Here is a 16406-nt window from a genome sequence, read left to right as displayed (position 1 = left end):
GAGCCTCCCCTCCTGTTTTTGGCTAGAAATTTCTAAACCCCCTCAAAATTGTGGTATGGTACAACCTTAAAAAAAACAGAGCAATTACATGTAGGCCTACAGTAGGACAGACAGTCAGAAGCTTGGTTCTCGTGCTCCATCCTGAATCCTGTCCTTTCATAGATTTTCTGACAGTGTAAGTTAACTTAGTGCTGTAAATTTTTTCCGTCCTTGGGTGCCTCATGTTCCCTCAGGGATCTCACTCATCTCACCAGACATGATAGCAACGCATTTAGTTCATGAATCAAATGCAAAAATCCAAAACCAACCTCAGAAAATCTCTCTCCCCCCTTTTTTTTGGGGGGGGGGGTGGAATAACCATTCCCCTCTTCCAAAGATTGAAATAGCTTGCATTGGGAATTTGTGTTTTCCTTCCACTGATGTCTGTGTGTTGTTTACCCAGTTGCTATGCTAACTGAGGAGAGTGGCACAAGGAGGAACCTCCCTTCCAAAGAAAATACTTTGTTGAATCAGTTTTGTTGTGACACACCTCATCCTGGGTGCATGCAGGAATGCTCACCTCATATTATTTTATGGGGTTTTGTGGCAAGTAAACAGGTCCCCAACGCCGTACAATTTGTCCTCACAACTGCTTTGTTCTGTGCCACGGTCCTTGGCTATCTGTCCTATTTTTGTTCTGTTTATCACTGTGAATATTTAAACATACTAAGCTCATTACCTTTGTACGTTGTACGTGTACCTTTGACGTTGGATGTGCCTTTCAAAAAGTTGATGTTTGAATGTGGGAAGGTTTTGGGGAAATGGTTCCATAGTGATGGAACCAGATACTCTCCATTTTTGGTCTCGTGCCAAGTACCTGCCTACCCGTCACTGCAGAGAAAATGTTTCAGGCCATTGTGGGAGCATTATACAGTGTGGCTCGCTTTGATGACAGCACACTAGATCGATAATGAAATGTATATACAACTCGTACATGTATCTGGGTGTAGCAGTATTGTTATATTGGCATTGTGCTCAACAAATGAAACTTGACAGGCCAATTTGACTCCCTGCCAGCTTGTGTTTAGGCTACTCAACAAAATGAATGGAGGTTTATGCTAAATACTGGGCCTACACATAATCTGCAGCATTTAACGCGAAATTTGGGACTTGTTTAATGGCATGAGCTTTGTGGTAGATCTTCAATTTATTGTCTTTGAGTGCACCATGGATTTGCAGCAACAGTGTATAATCAGTGTTCCAGGGCTTCATTGATCATTCAGACAAAATGCTTTCAGTGGTATAATGACTTGTAAGTGTCATTTTAACGTATACATACACTAGTACTAGTACAGATACCGCTACATGTATTGCTTTTCAAGAAGTAGTTACAGTTAAGCACCCAGATGTATAATACTCCATGTACATGTACCTTTACATGTACGTGGAGTCAGATTTTTAGCTGAATGTGCACAACCTGTGTTTCAAGTCTTCCTAGCATATGGCCCAGAATGCATGGCAACAGCATGACTCCGTTGTCCATCACCCGTCTCTGTTTAACCTGTAAATTTTTAAGGGAAAGGGCTACCTGTGCTTGGAATTCAAAGGGTCAAGCTACTCAAGTACAATACACCTTATTTCTCAAGGAAACAACTTTTAAAAATCTTGTTCTGTGAATCTGTTTTATGATATATAAACTGTTGATTTGGATGGTATCAGACTGTGTGATGATTGACGGGCATTCCAAGCTCCAACTATTCAAAATTTGGCTCAAAACACTTGATGTGTTGAATCACAAATATGCAATTATTAATCATACGGGGCAGGATTCAGTGTGTCATGTAAGTTCATTTTATTGTTTTGATTCAATGAGGAGTTAATGCCTTGTTCAATTTCAACATGGCTGACCCAGACCCAAGTCTATTGAAAAACTGACTGCATATACAGGAGGCCAGGTTTGATCTGGTTGATTTTGCCAGGTACCGGGTAACCTACATATATATACATGTATATGTCAAACAAATTCAACCGGTGGTTGACTCATACATATAGCCAATCAAGACGGTTGAGATAGGGAATATTACGGGCATACCGTGTGTTGTATTATTTTTCAGTAGGCTGTACATGTATATTGGAATATTTAGGACACGTACATACATTGTGCATGTATGATATGTGGTACGTTAATTTTTTTTGGTTTATTTATAAGTCGTAGGGTTAGGAGCGTACTTTAACAGCCTGATATCTTTTTAAATTCAAGGCTAATTGGCATGGTAGATCCATACTGTAGTAACAGAGGCTGTCGCTATGACGACAAAGAAATTACCTAATAAGATGTCATAGATGTTATGTCAGGTGGCAGGTCTCCAATGGTTAACGCTGAATGTTACCTTAGTAGCGTCCCAATCTATTTTTAATGGTAATAGGATATGTCTGGATTTCAGATTGTACTGGCAGAGAGCTCCATGTAGGCTTTTGCTATCCTCCACATTTCCTGCCGGATACTGTTTGCTCTATAGGAGCCAGTTACCCAAGGCATGTTTCGAGCCCGAAGAATTTTTTAGACTTCATTTTTGGACTTTGAACGTTATTGCAATTTTTCCTCGAGAGTTAAGCACGGCCGTACATTGAACTACCAGATTACAGACTGTGATGTCATAACTAGAGTCTGCACAGAGTTATCTTCAAAGGAGACAAAAATACATGGGAAGACAGCACAGGGTTTTTGTGCATATTCAGACGGAAATAAGAGTATCTGCATTGCACAACAAAGTGCCTGCACACGTTGTTGCCCCGCAGCAGAGCTCTAGTGACATGACATTTTTGACACATTGGTATCATCTATTCTTGCATCAAGTCAATGGATCTGGCGCAGTGTACCATTTGAATGCACATCCCTCTAATGATTAATTATGCAAAAAGATACCAAAGTGCCCGAGAAGCTTTCACACGAATTTTGAAGGTGAACACTTTGTAATTAATTTCTGACAGAGTGGCAACATGAACAAGCCAACAGCAAACCGTGAGTGTACTTCACGCCAACAGACAAAGAGCATATTACAGGACGTGATTAATTGCAGTGCTCAGCCTATCTAATTTTTATTGGTTTCGTCAAGAAGCCCCCCTTCCTTCTCTGCGTTCGAGTAATTCGGATGGGGTTGGTGTGTAATTAGCTGTAGTATGGGGATTCTGCTTTGATTAGATCTGTCTGTATGTTGAAGTGAGTTAGCATTCATCCTGACACGCCGCTGGGCAGACTTGAACTGCGTTGTATGTTGTTTCACTTCACTTAGGCCGTAGTTACTGAAATACGGGTATCAAAGGAAAGGAACAATCAACAAAACAGAACATTGGGACCTTGATTGTCCAATTGAGGTTTGAGACGCCAAAGTTTGACTAGCATTCTCTCGTCTGGTGGACAGAAGTAATGACATGTTGCATAAACCCTTTCATTAACTCTTTTCCATTCCAAATGTTACCATTCTCACTACAGAATTCATCCAGTTCATATAACGTGCAGCGTGGGATGATTTCATGTCTTGCAATTTTCCCAGCAAATTGACACCTATTACAGTAAACATGTCATGAAAATGAATCCAACGTTTCTCTACTTCATAATTCCAGTGGCTGAATCAACATCGGAGATCATTTTAAACAGAAAACTAATTTATTTTCTAAACAGGAGGACCTCTTGGGTTACAGTCTTAAATGAAATGGACATTACTTGTACATGTACACGCATATCATTAATTCCTTAATGAACTTCTTTTTTTAATCATAAAAAGAACCATGGACTTTGATATTTGTAAGATGCTGTGTCCATACAGGTAGTACATGTACGTGTACGTGCATTCGCAAAATTGCTTTTAGCATATAAAACACCGTCTTTCTGTAAATTTTATGGACGTTTTCCAAGACCAAAGCTGCATACATGTACAGTATGTAGATACATGTATCCTGGATGGTAATTGTCAAAAAAAAAGACAGTTTTTCAAAACTACACCAAAACGTGTACTAGTCCTTGTATATGTACGTTACAATTTCTGGAGTGGATCAGTGCATAGATTTTCTTGATATTACAAGTACTTTCCAGAGAAGAAGCCTATGGGATTAGTGACCAATGTTTTATTGAGAGTGTATGTAATGCTGTAGTGGAAGAATTGTTAAAAAGGTCTTTTTGAAATTTTACATGTGTACTTCGCAGCATTCATGTACATGTACATTATATTGTGGGCTTGTTTGTATGGACGCGATCAAATTTCCATTAGCACCCACAAGACTTGTACATACATGTAAATGTAACCTGTGGTTTGCTCAATAAAAGTCCACAAGAATTGGTGGTGAAAAGGAAAAAATTTAATGAATTATGTCCCGCGTGTGCCTTATGAATATCCTTGGCAAAAGTTACTTGTGATTTACTACATGTACGTGATTTTTTTTTTTTAATATACATTTCCTTCTGATATCAGTCACTTGTAATTGACTTTTGATTGCCAAGGCAATGGCCTTGCCTAACAAAGGTTGTCACATCCGCTCTCATCAATTCCCTGCTTGAGTTTGACCTGTTTCTATCATGTTTATTGGATTGCGCTTGCATTTTTTTGTTTTTCTGGGGGAAGTGGCCTCACTTACAATCAGCTAAGATGCAGCCATCATCTCTTGCAGGCCAATAAACCCCCTTTAAAAACATAAAATTAACAGTACTTTGGTGCTTGTCTGAATAAATTTTGGCATTATGCCATTTGAAAGCTGACCGTCCTGAATATTAAATCTCGTGAACAACCAGGCATGTACATGTATGTATTGCAAACTGAGATGACTTATGATTTATTTGTTGGGATGACTTACGATTTATTTGCACTGTGGAGCCATCGTTGACACATCGCAGAGCCTTAACAGTTTCCGACTGCCAACGAGATGTGCTCCCAAAGTGCACAGATTGATTGTGGGTCTGATGATGCTATTAACTAACGTGGAAGTAATTTGTGCCTGTATAATCATCGAATGTACAACCGACAGAGTCCAGCTTTGACTTCTTAACTCCCTGTGGGCCTCTGATCTAGCTTAAGAGTGTGTTTTGAGAAAAAATACACTTTGACTAATGACTACAGTAGGTCAAAGACGGGTTTGAAAAAAAATCCCCTGACAAAACCTCATTGCATGAGAGAGACAACACCGTCAATTGGTCAGCTTGGTGCACATGTAACTGGGTTGTAATCCTTGTGGAAATACTAAATCGTGTTTACAAATGCACCTTTACAATTTGTATTTGTGTTGAATAATGAACCATTTAGTCCATTTCTACCTGTAGAAACTGAGGCCATACATGTACATGTAGATGTTGTGTGCACTGTTGACAGGTGCATATCAAGAATTTCCTACATAAATGTACATTATTCGTACAGTTGTTTTATTTTTGTCTAAGTTTTAAAATGATTTGAAATGGTGGAGTTTTTATCATCCCTTTTGCTGTGTTTTGTATGCTGTTTCATTTTTGTGACCAATTTGAACATCCCTCCATCGCAGTGCCAAGTGGTGCCTCCCTTTTCCCAAGACTGTGTTCTTGATACAACGTAGGGCTAAACTGTTCTCAGAAGTCCTGTTTCCATTTGCCAGTGCAAAACTGATGTGTCTCATTAGCAGGCATGATTCTGCATGTAGTTCTGAGGGGGCTACTCCAATAAACTCACATGGTACTCTTTTTCAGGTGAACACATACAGTGCAGAAAGCCTGTTTACAAGTAAACATGGTTTACTGCAGTACAAGTTCACCATCCTGATGGTTGTTGGTCCTGCTCTCCTCTGCCGTGGACGGTCTCAACCTAGGGTGAATCCAGAACCAAATATTGGGGGTGATCCTCCCATGCAGCCTTGGGCTCAGCATGGAGCTATTAAACACAAGGAGTTAGAACAAGTCCCCCACAGACTGTAATCCAATTAACCGCTCTGGTCATCAGCAGGGTAGACAAAGCTGGGTTATCGGCCACAGTGTTTATGACCCTAGATATTTTTTGTACACAGTGATCACCACCGCTAGGTAGCTGGTAACCCATAGGCTTGGTGTGTTTCGTTGCAGCATAGTTCTCCACAGTAGTCCTTAGGAGTCAGCGAGAGATCCGGGCGGATGCACTCGAAAATATCTAATGACGGTGGTTATTTGATAAAATCGGACATTTTTAAAGTCAGTTATGACATTTTGTGGTTCCTATGGTAGAGAACATATATACCCAAAATATTAACTGTGATATATCTTTTATAATTTGTAATCTTAGTGGTTCCTATGGCCAAAGAAGGTTGAAACATGCTGCAAGAATGCAATAGACAATGTGGCGAGGTTTCATGCCGAAACAAACGTGGACAGTGACAGAAAGGACACCAAATCTTCCCATGTTTTTGTGTGTTTTTTCTTTTGCCTCTGGACTAGCCACATTCTTGTCAGTTTTCTTGTCGTGTATTTTTGGGGAATTTGTTTTTGTCAGTAATTCTGTTTATTGTAAAGAGAGACGTTTTGGGGATGTAAATATGTATGTAACCAGGCTTTCATTATCATTGGAATATCAAAACAATCACTAAAATTAATTTTGGAGTTTTGCCCTGCCGGACGTGTATTTTAACACTGTATGCTCAGTGTATGCCCCCGAAGGCTTGTGAAAAAACCCACAAGCGTACTCTGGTGGGACTCAAACCCACAACCTCCTGCTTACTAGTGCAGACATCTTAACCACTCGACCACCTAGCTTGCCGGTGTTGGCTGGCTGGTTCAAATCAGATGTACATGTAGCAGCGGGTACCGTGAACAACTATTTTAAAGATGGATTTGCCCTTGGGAGATGTAAATTAATTTTGGATTTTGCCCTGCCCGATGTGTGTTTTAACACTGTATGCTCAGTGGTTAAGACGTCTGCACTAGTCAGCAGGAGGTCATGGGTTCAAGTCCCAGGGAGTATGCTTGTGTTTTTTCACAAGCCTTCGGGGGCATACACTGAGCATACAGTATTAAAATACACGTCGTCGGGCAGGGCAAAAACCTAAAATTAATTTACATCTCCCGGGTGCAAATCCATCTTTGAAATAATCATTGAAAATTCAAAATTATTGAAATTTTAGTTTCCGATGATGGTGGTTCCCCTTTCAATGGTGGCCATGTTGAACGTGCGGAAGTTTACGGACACGCATGCGCGGAACCCCTAATCCTTTACAAATGCACCTCCCAGCATTCGTTGTAGCTCGCAAGCGGCGCGTAATTTGATTGGTCCTTGCAGTACTGGAGGTGGCCATTATATTGACCCTTTTGATCTCTATGTGTGCTTACTCCTTAGCTCCATCATGGTCCCAGTGTTGTTGAATTTAAGACTGAAAACAACCACCGAGTCATTGCCTGTTAAAGGTTCAGCTCATTTTAAGAGCCTGTGAGTACATGTACATGTACGCGTACTAGTAGGGATCTCACCAACACCCTGTTCCATTCAAGACCGTAGGTCAGATAGCAGTAGCACCATCCTGTGTTTGAGGAGGATTTATGAGGCCAACCCCCCCTCCCTCCCAGTTTTCAATGAATATTGCAAAACTGTGTCAAAAGCCCTAAATCAGCCTGTCCCTTGTGGGCAGAGTACTGCTAGCCCCTGGTTAGATATAGATATTTGTAATCCCTTGACGGGTTGAGGCTAATTCCTACGATGGGAGAGAACAACATTTTGACGAATGTCCTGTACATGTGTACACTTGCACATTAGGTCTCTATAAATGGCCACATGCAAACAAATTGACATTTCATTCTGCATGTTTGCCTGTTGGAGGACAAGACCTATCAGACTAAAGAGAGAGCATACTCGGCGGTAAGCGCAGCAAGCGCCAGCAATTAAAAAATGTGTCTGGAATTTTTGAAGGTGTCCCCCCTCCCATTCCCCACCCTCCCTACCAGTACAAAAGTCAGTTCCCTTGACAACGGGAGAGTGAGTGTCAAAGGGGAGGATTAGAGATCACCAGTGATACAACTCCAAGACAAGTCAATATTTTTTCCCCGTGACTTGAGCGGTTTTCCTACATACATCATCTCAGATGCCATCTGCCGATACGCATATTTATACATTGCAGGTGAGAGCCAAGTGCATCTTTAATTTGCTTTTGCACATTTTTTTTTCCTCACATGGAAGAGCTAAAAATCAATATGCTTTCAGCCACAAAGAGATATTGAAAGCATGAGTACATGTTCCTCAGTGTACAATTTTGTTTTTCCATTTTATTTTGTACTTGTGTGGTGGTGGAAGGACGTAATTTGTTTGTTCTGTTTGTCCTTATTTTGACACTTGATCTGTGGTTTCACTGTGTGTCACTTTAAGCTAGCTTGAGGCTACAGTGGAGACATTAAAATCTGATCAAAGTACATGTGTATATATGAACAATGTACATGTACCGTTACTGGGTTGTCTCACTGTGCTTTTGGTACAAAAATATTCTTTGAAAAGTATGTTTACATACATCATCCACACTACTTGTACAGTGTCTCTTGCCCTTTTATCCGCATCGTTTTATCGGTCCCAAGATCTTTTTGTACGTACGTTTTTCTGAATTTAAGAAATTCTTCCAGAATTTCCTTTTCTGAGAACTTTACCAGAGAGCGTTTCCAGAAATCAGATCCTGAAAATTGGCCATTTTCCAACAAATGAAAATCGACCCATCTCCAGAACCACTTGTTTGGATAATTTGATCTTTAGTTGTGGGTAACCTTTTAGGTTAGCTTCATTCTAAGGTTTGACCTAATGCTTATTTGATTTAATAGTCAACGACTTGGTTTTTCAGAATCCAACAGCACTCAAGACTATGCCTTAAATTAAATAAATTTGTGGCTGATTTTTGTAGTCAGTACAGTCTTGTTGAATGGTAGAAACTGTTGACAAAATAGATTGAAAATTTTTGGAGGTACTGTTTATCCTACATGTACATGTACTGTATGTACAGTATTTGCCACAGTGGTGCAGCAGTGGCATAGGGGTTGGGGAGACTTTCTTCCAAGGGACATATGGTGCCATTTTTAAAGTTATTTTTTAGTACTTGGAAAGCACATTTCAGGAAAGATACCAGCATGTCCCTGTGGAGTCTTATGTACTGGGGTATTTATAATGTAACGGTCCGGTCCTTCTGCAGTTGTCAGGAGGGTGGAGATCCGTCCGCCAATTAAGGAGGATAGGAGGTGCAAAACCAGGCAAAAAAATGGACTTGAGGCGACTGTGGCTTGATTCCCTTCGATTTCTTCCCAAGTGTCAATCAGCAATGAAATTGTAACCAAAAGAAACCAAGAAATAACCCTAAAGAAAGACAGAGGACATACTATTAATGAGTGATGGCTTACATGTACATCGTACTAAACGTTACATTCGCTATGTTCGTGATAAATTCACACTATGAAATGTCTCTGTACAATCATAAATTCTCTTACCCTGACATCTAAAAGTTTGCCCAAATTGGTATGAACACTAAAGCCAACGGAAAAAGGGCTTTAGTTATCCCACAAGGATCCATGTTGCTGTGACTGCCAGCCCACCATGGTGCAGGTCTCAAGCGTGGGACTATCACTGAGAAAAGCCCAGAAACTTCTCAGGTCCCGCCAAAATGTAATACAATGTAAGCAACTTCCGGCCGAAGGGCGTGGCTTAGAAATAATTTAAGTCTGCACACAGCAAGGGACGCTCATACTCGCGCATTGATCTCGTGCAAGAGATCGGCAGGTCAGAGTTCATATTTGCATCAAAAGTAATTATCTCACTGGGGAAACCCCAGATCCCTACAATAGGTTCATGTATATAGATTAACAAAAAATGTGGACAAACATTGAAATAATGAAAATATCTGAACAAAAAACATTCCCAAACTTCAACATGTAAAACCTAATCTGAAAGATTGTCATTCATCATCCCCCCGATGACATTTGGTGGAGGCACCCCCCCAGAAGGTTGTGCCCATGAATGCTCCAAGAAATCATAACATATTTTCAGTGCCGACAGGGTTGATGCCAAGCTTGCTTGATCATGCGGAAATTGCGAGGTGAAAGAGGATCTGTGAAAAAAGTGAGGCAGACGACGGATGTCAACAGGAACACTATGTATAAAGCGGTCCCTGCTGAGGAGAGGTCGCGGCGGACAATGTTGCCTCTGATAATGTCAGGATGTCATGTTGTGTTTGCTGTGCAAAAGAGACAGCGCATACGGGTAATGGCATTGCCAAATCTGACTCTTCCTGGCAAATTGGCAGTGGTGATCCCAGCAGTCTGGATGATAAATTCTCCCAATTTCAAATCCATCAGAGGAGGTTAAGCTCTCAAGCTTGCAGATAGTATGAAAAGATCTCAGGAGGCTTTTCTTAAAGTCCTGGGTCCAAAGATTTATTTTATCCCAGGATTTGATATTATGCCGTCAGGGTCTTACAAATCGTTCAAAATATTGTTGGATTGTTAGTCTCGTCTCGAACAACTTTCTGCAAAAAAATAAATAAAGAAATTAAAATAAGAAGAGAATAAGAGGCGACGTTCTTGCAGTAATGTTGTCCAAGAACAATGGGCACCATCCCCTCCCCCGAAAAAGGAGCCAACAATCACAATTGACTTTCATCATAAGAACACTGTTATAATAAAATCCTGTTATAAAGAACAAACTCTGAAAATCCCAATTTCTTGAATTCTTATATTTTTTTTTGTTTTTCCACTCTATAATAAAAAAAAAGTCTTGGTTATAACAAAGTGATTTGTCTTGCCCCCTTAACTTTGTTACAAAAGAAGTTGACTGCATTATTATTTTTTTTTAAATAATGAGAGAAAGGCAATGTCACAAAAGTATATTTCATTTCCTTTTCTTTCAAAGGTGAATAAAAAGCCCCCAAATCTAATCTCGCCTGTTAAAAAGGCCATAAAAGATTACAGGAAAAAATTCCCAAATTTTTGGCACCTCCCATTATTTATTATTAATGTAGATACAGTTGCAAATCCATAAACATTGTTTTTTGGGCGGTGGAAAATTCAGAAACTTCTTTATGCAAGTTACTGTAACCTTTTATTGTCTCTCTGAAAGGGACTTCTAAAGCTAAACTTTTTTTTGTTTTTTTTTACACACGTTTAGAAGGAAGGGAATTCAAAATGGTCCCCAAAATTTCCCTTTCTTATGCTTTAAAACAAAACAAAACAAAACAAAACAAATCCATTGGGGGAGGGGGGTCATAGATGCAAAAGTCATGGATGCCAATGGGTTTCTTAATCTATTGTCATGGAGACAGAAAGAGGATTTGCTTTGAAGCGAAAACTCCAATGCCAGGAGTTCTGTTCATCTGATGGTACTTTGGTACAGACAGTATATGTCCTTCAAGGGATATTGCATCTCGGATGTGTTCAGCTCGGTGGTTCCTTACCCTTCCTGAGGCCTTCAGCAAGGATGAAGAGGATTATTTCACTGATTACGTTCGTTCGTCCTTACTCCCAACCCCCGACATCTATCCCCCCGACAGATTCACTCTGAGCTGCTTGAAATTTGACTGCGTCTAAATCATTGAATTTTAATTTGGGAAAAAGTTAGTGGATTGGAAAGAAAACTACATGTGCCACACATAAGCTGCTAGTTTTAAAGTTAAAACTAGTATGGGTAGGTACATGTATGTTTTGTTATGCGTCTGCATATTACACATGTACATTGTACATGTACACGTGTATGTTTGCCATTTATTTATTCTGATCCAGACTTTGTAAACCTTTTTGTAATATTGTGTAAAGCGTTTCGTACTGCCACGCCTACATGTACATTTTTACCAGGCTGTTAGCTTTGACAAAAATACAAGTATCCCTGAAGCATTTGCAAGCATTTAATCAGGAATTTTAAAGGAAAGGCTCATTGATTGTCTAGTTTGATAGTTATAAGAGCTACCGTATTTGAGGTAACGAAGGTATTCCCCCCCCCAATTTTGATGACGTTGACACCTATTTATCAGTGATGTAAATGATGCAAAACTACATGTACTTTTTTTTCTCGTTGTGATACATGTAACAAAACACTTCACTTGATTCTGTAAATCAAACATAGATGGTACATTTACATGTAGCACAAGTAACCATATCTGTGCATTTTTGCAAACAAGGCAAAGACAATCTATTCAGATGTACCAAACTTACCGTTCAGCTCTGGCCCCTGTTTATTAACAAATTTTCTGACATGAAAACACCGTAAATTGAATTCTTTCCAAGCCCACTCCCAAACTGATTCCCCTTGCTATTTGTTAAGAGCTAAAGAGCATCTTCCTTTCCAAATACAATTTGCCTGTGCATGAAGTGCACCGTGTGTATTACACTCTGTGTGGTCTGCAAGTGAGTATGAAAATACAAGGGATAAATGATGAATGACTCTTTAATTCCAGCGACTGGATGAAGAATCCAATCGGCCAGGCGTGGATAATTTACATGCGACATTTTTCTCTCTGGTGATGCGGGGGGGGGAGAAGATTGATGCGGAATCTTCCTGCCTGATAGGGCAGATTAGCAAATCGTGCGTGTGGACACATTCCACGTCACATGTCACTTGTCTGGTCTTCAAATGCTATTTTTACATTGCGATGTTATTGTTATACTGAAAGCAAATCAGAAAGTTAAACAGCATTGTAAACCGGACCCATTATTCACCGATTCTGAGGGAAATATCATAACCATTCCCAAAAAACAGGGGTTACATTCAAGAAATTGCAACAAATTTTGAAATACCATCCCTAGCCCCAACGTTTCTAATGAATTGTTTCTGGATTTTTTTTTTTCAATTAAATCCAGAGCTAAACAAATCTGATAATAAAGGTGCAAAAAACTCCTTGTTCCAAAAGTCTAAAAGACGAAATTTACTGTCGATTTTTTAGGTAAGACAAAGAAACTCAATTGGCAACTTACATGTAGCTTACAAAGGTCTACATGTATTGAAGTTGTATAATGAGTTGCCACATCATAAGATGCGCAAACCTCCGATCAATCGACAGATGGCTTCTAATTAAGGATTGGTAGCAAGTCTATTTTTTCTCCCTCCCAATGGAACATGTGTGAGACCAGTACATGTAGTCGAGTATAAATTGAGTGTCCACCGTCCTCCCTCTTTCCATTTGCAGAGTTGACGGTGAAGGCGACACACACCGCAGATTGTCGACCGGCGCCCAGAAGATAGAGCAGGTACGTACTTGCTTGCAGGCGTGAAATTAACGATTCCCGAGGTTTCCTTCGGGAGATTTATGCTGTCGTTGAGGCGAAGTAGATTGTGTCTGTGTGAAGGAGAGCAATAGTGGCTCCGAGGGAGTGATCTGGCGGTTTTATTTATTCATCAGGGTGAAGTGGTTTCATCAATTCTGTCTCAGCAGGTGTGATGGCTAGATATTTTTTTTTTTCAATTATAAGGTGATCAAGAAATGAGTTTTTGATACTACTGCGTTTGTCTTTCAAGACTGTACTTTGAAAAAAAAAGGATATGTTTCCTTAACCCAGTTGTGTCTTTGTCTTGGAAATCCTGAAGTCAACTCATAATGATTTGGGAGTGGAACTATATATTAATTGCCTGCATGCCTCTAACTCAGTGCTGATTTAGGTCGGAAAATTTTTTATGTTAAATGAATTACGTAGAACGTGATGTTAGGGTGTAGTTTGTCTTTGAATAATTGTGAAAAGGCACATAAAAACCGTGAAATTCTCCAGTAATTAAGATCTGGATTGAAAACTACATGTACAATCAATCTGATGCTTTTGCTGTTTCTTCTCGTTCTTTTCAATGGTTGTTCCTTTATTTTCTTTGTTCTGGTTGTAATTGATTTTTGATGAACTGGTTTAATCAAACGAGTTTTGAATACTTTTGTTTTGTGTTTTTACTACTCAGTGTTAGAGAGTCAGCCTCTCAATGAGCATGCCACTGAGTTCACTGTTCCGCAGCCATGAGATCAAACTCTCCGAGAAGAATGAGGCCAGCGTGGTGCGAGACTGCCTGATGGGGGAGCTGGAGTACCAGATGCGAGAGCGCCAGCACGCCCAGTGGCAGCGGGAGGAGGACCGCAAGAAGAAGCAGGGTGTGGCCGATTACAGCTGGCTGGTCAGCACCCCGCCCAAGTACTACGCCCCGCCCCAGCTGCAGCTGCTGCAGCTGGAGGAGCTGTGCTCCGAGGTGCGGCCGGCTGAGACGGGGCGGGTCATTAACCGCTTCCGGGAAGTGCTGGTGCGGGAGCCCCGGGTAGAGGAGATCCCACTGCTGCTGAAGGCCGTGATGCACCAGGTGATCCAGGAGCGGCCCCAGGAGGAGACGCTAGGCGAGTGGGTGGCCAAACGGACTACCAGCCTCACGCGGCTGCGCAGCAACGTCCGTGTGTCGCCGCTGAACACAGCAGATGCCGGGGACATGGACAGACAGGTGACCCAGCGCTCACTGAGCATGCCAGAGTTTAGCACCAGGACAAGGACTTCTCAGCCTCGGAGCCTGGCCGAGTTCTGCACAAACTTTGATGACCTTCCAGTTTGACAATTTTTTGCTACAACTGTTCAACATTAAGTTGATGTCAATCTTGTCAGCCAAATCATTTGCCAGCATCCAAGTTTGTTTTTTACCATGCTCCACTGTTTTGACAGGGTAGTTGACACCTTGTTTACAATATACCTCACCAGTTTCTTTGTGATAAAGGATGTCAAACAGCTGTTGTGATGAATGACAAAAAAAAATCAATTTCTTTCAAGAGTGTCCTTGAGGAACTGGGTACTTCAATGAAGAACAAGGTAACAGCTCTTTTTTTTTTCTGAAAACCTGAAAATGTCCAGGAGAATGTTGACTTTTTTCAGGGAAGTAATCATTGGCGTGATGTCAAAGAATGCATTGTATTTGTATATGTATTATGGATAAAAAAGAATCCACGGAAAAGTAATTTACAGAACATGTACAATGTGTTCTGCACATTAATCAGTTAATGTAAAAAAGTGTGCTACAGGAAACATGCATTCACTTCTGCATAAATGAAAAGTTGGGTTAAAGAAATGTCTACTTTGGGACTCCCGAATAGCATATTCTGGTACCGGTAACTACCATTCATAAATTCTTTGTGTTAAATAACTTCTATTTTAAGAATTGATGTGGATTTTGTGTTCTTTTTATGTACAGTATACATAGAGTTGGTGTTCACATTTACAGTGTACTTCTACACAATTTATAACTCAACCTTATATACCGGTAGTCTTCGTAAATGACCAAATCCTCATTTCTTAGGTACATGTGCAGTCACAAGTCCTGCCATACCTAATTTGTATCTGTGAAAGATGAGTCGAAGTGCCTGATCACATCTTATGCAAATCTAAAAAAAAAAAAAGAGTAGTTCACATGAACCCTTAGGTAATATTCTGTGTTTCATTCTTATTCCCACCAGTCTCTTCAAATCCATCACCTCGGTGTCAAAAACCAATGGCGCATTCTTCACTCTTGATCAAGGACCTCAAGCCCAGTGTAGAGTTACAGCTTGGCCCAGTAGTCTTGAATTTGTATACGTAGACATGAATGCGTAGACATGAATGCAGTTCGGGAAGATTTAAAGTGCAGACATGCCCTGAACTGACTAAACAAAGACAAGTGCATGCAGTGAAACATTTCCAGGGAGTGTTTTCTGAATAATTACTATCAAAAGACAATACGCCGGCATGTGTGTTCACACTGTATTTTCAGTGTGGTTGGGGAGTTGTGACAAATCTTAAGCTCACTCGGATGGGATTCAAACCCACAACGTCCTGCTTACCTGTGTAGACGTCGGGCGATTTCTTGAAATGCGGTTTTTATATAGTACAAGGAGACCCCATTACTTACATGTATATGCATGTTCCATGTGTTCTTTAACTTGAGGCAAATTTAACATATTCTTACATCCTATATGCATGCATCAGCATGGCACCACTGCGCTTGTAACTCAGATCAGTGTAATTAAGTGCAGCACTAATGACCTATGTGGACTTCAAGATAAAACAAAAACTTCTGATTCAAGAGAAAGTTTAACGAGTTACCTCAAAACGGAAACAAAAGTCCTCATCTTGGTTAGCAGAAGTGGTCTGTCAGTCACTTATTTAGGACAAGAAAAGATAAATTTATGCCATTATCATTGTTTGCCTTCTTTTTTTTATAGGCGATCCATGTTTGAATATGCATGTATATTCATTGATTTTGAACAAGTAGGTGTAACTTTGAACTTTTTAGTTTAATGACTAAAAGTTTATTAAACTTTCTACTGCTGGTGTAAAAAATGCAGCTGTTGTAGGACCTTTACTGCAGTTTACGTTCTATTTGTTGGGGAGTGTACATCTGTCTCACAAGTTTTAAATTGTACTATTCTTGGGCCTGTCCAGACACAAGAAAAACCCACTTCAGACTAAACTTTTGTTAATAAAATACTCAGTCATTTTGAATTTA

General features: G+C 40.2%; 1 protein-coding gene across 3 annotated transcripts in view; it reads left to right on the top strand.

Moving 5' to 3' along the window:
* LOC110983652 (protein RD3-like) overlaps nt 1-16406 on the top strand; it is a 22096-nt gene extending 5690 nt beyond the window's left edge. For all 3 annotated transcript variants that reach the window (XM_022243076.2, XM_022243075.2, XM_022243077.2), the window contains exons 2-3: nt 13099-13159; nt 13854-16406. In XM_022243076.2, coding sequence (XP_022098768.2) covers nt 13875-14486 — 612 coding nt within the window. In that variant the 5' untranslated portion in view covers nt 13099-13159; nt 13854-13874 and the 3' untranslated portion in view covers nt 14487-16406. The remainder of the gene's footprint in view (nt 1-13098; nt 13160-13853) is intronic.

The sequence above is a fragment of the Acanthaster planci genome, linkage group LG04 (assembly GCF_054643075.1).
Source record: "Acanthaster planci isolate LZ-2023a linkage group LG04, COTS_SCS, whole genome shotgun sequence".
Classification (NCBI taxonomy): Eukaryota; Metazoa; Echinodermata; class Asteroidea; order Valvatida; family Acanthasteridae; genus Acanthaster; species Acanthaster planci.
The sequence above is the reverse complement of the archived record's forward strand: the minus strand, read 5'-3'. Positions and strand labels throughout refer to the sequence as shown.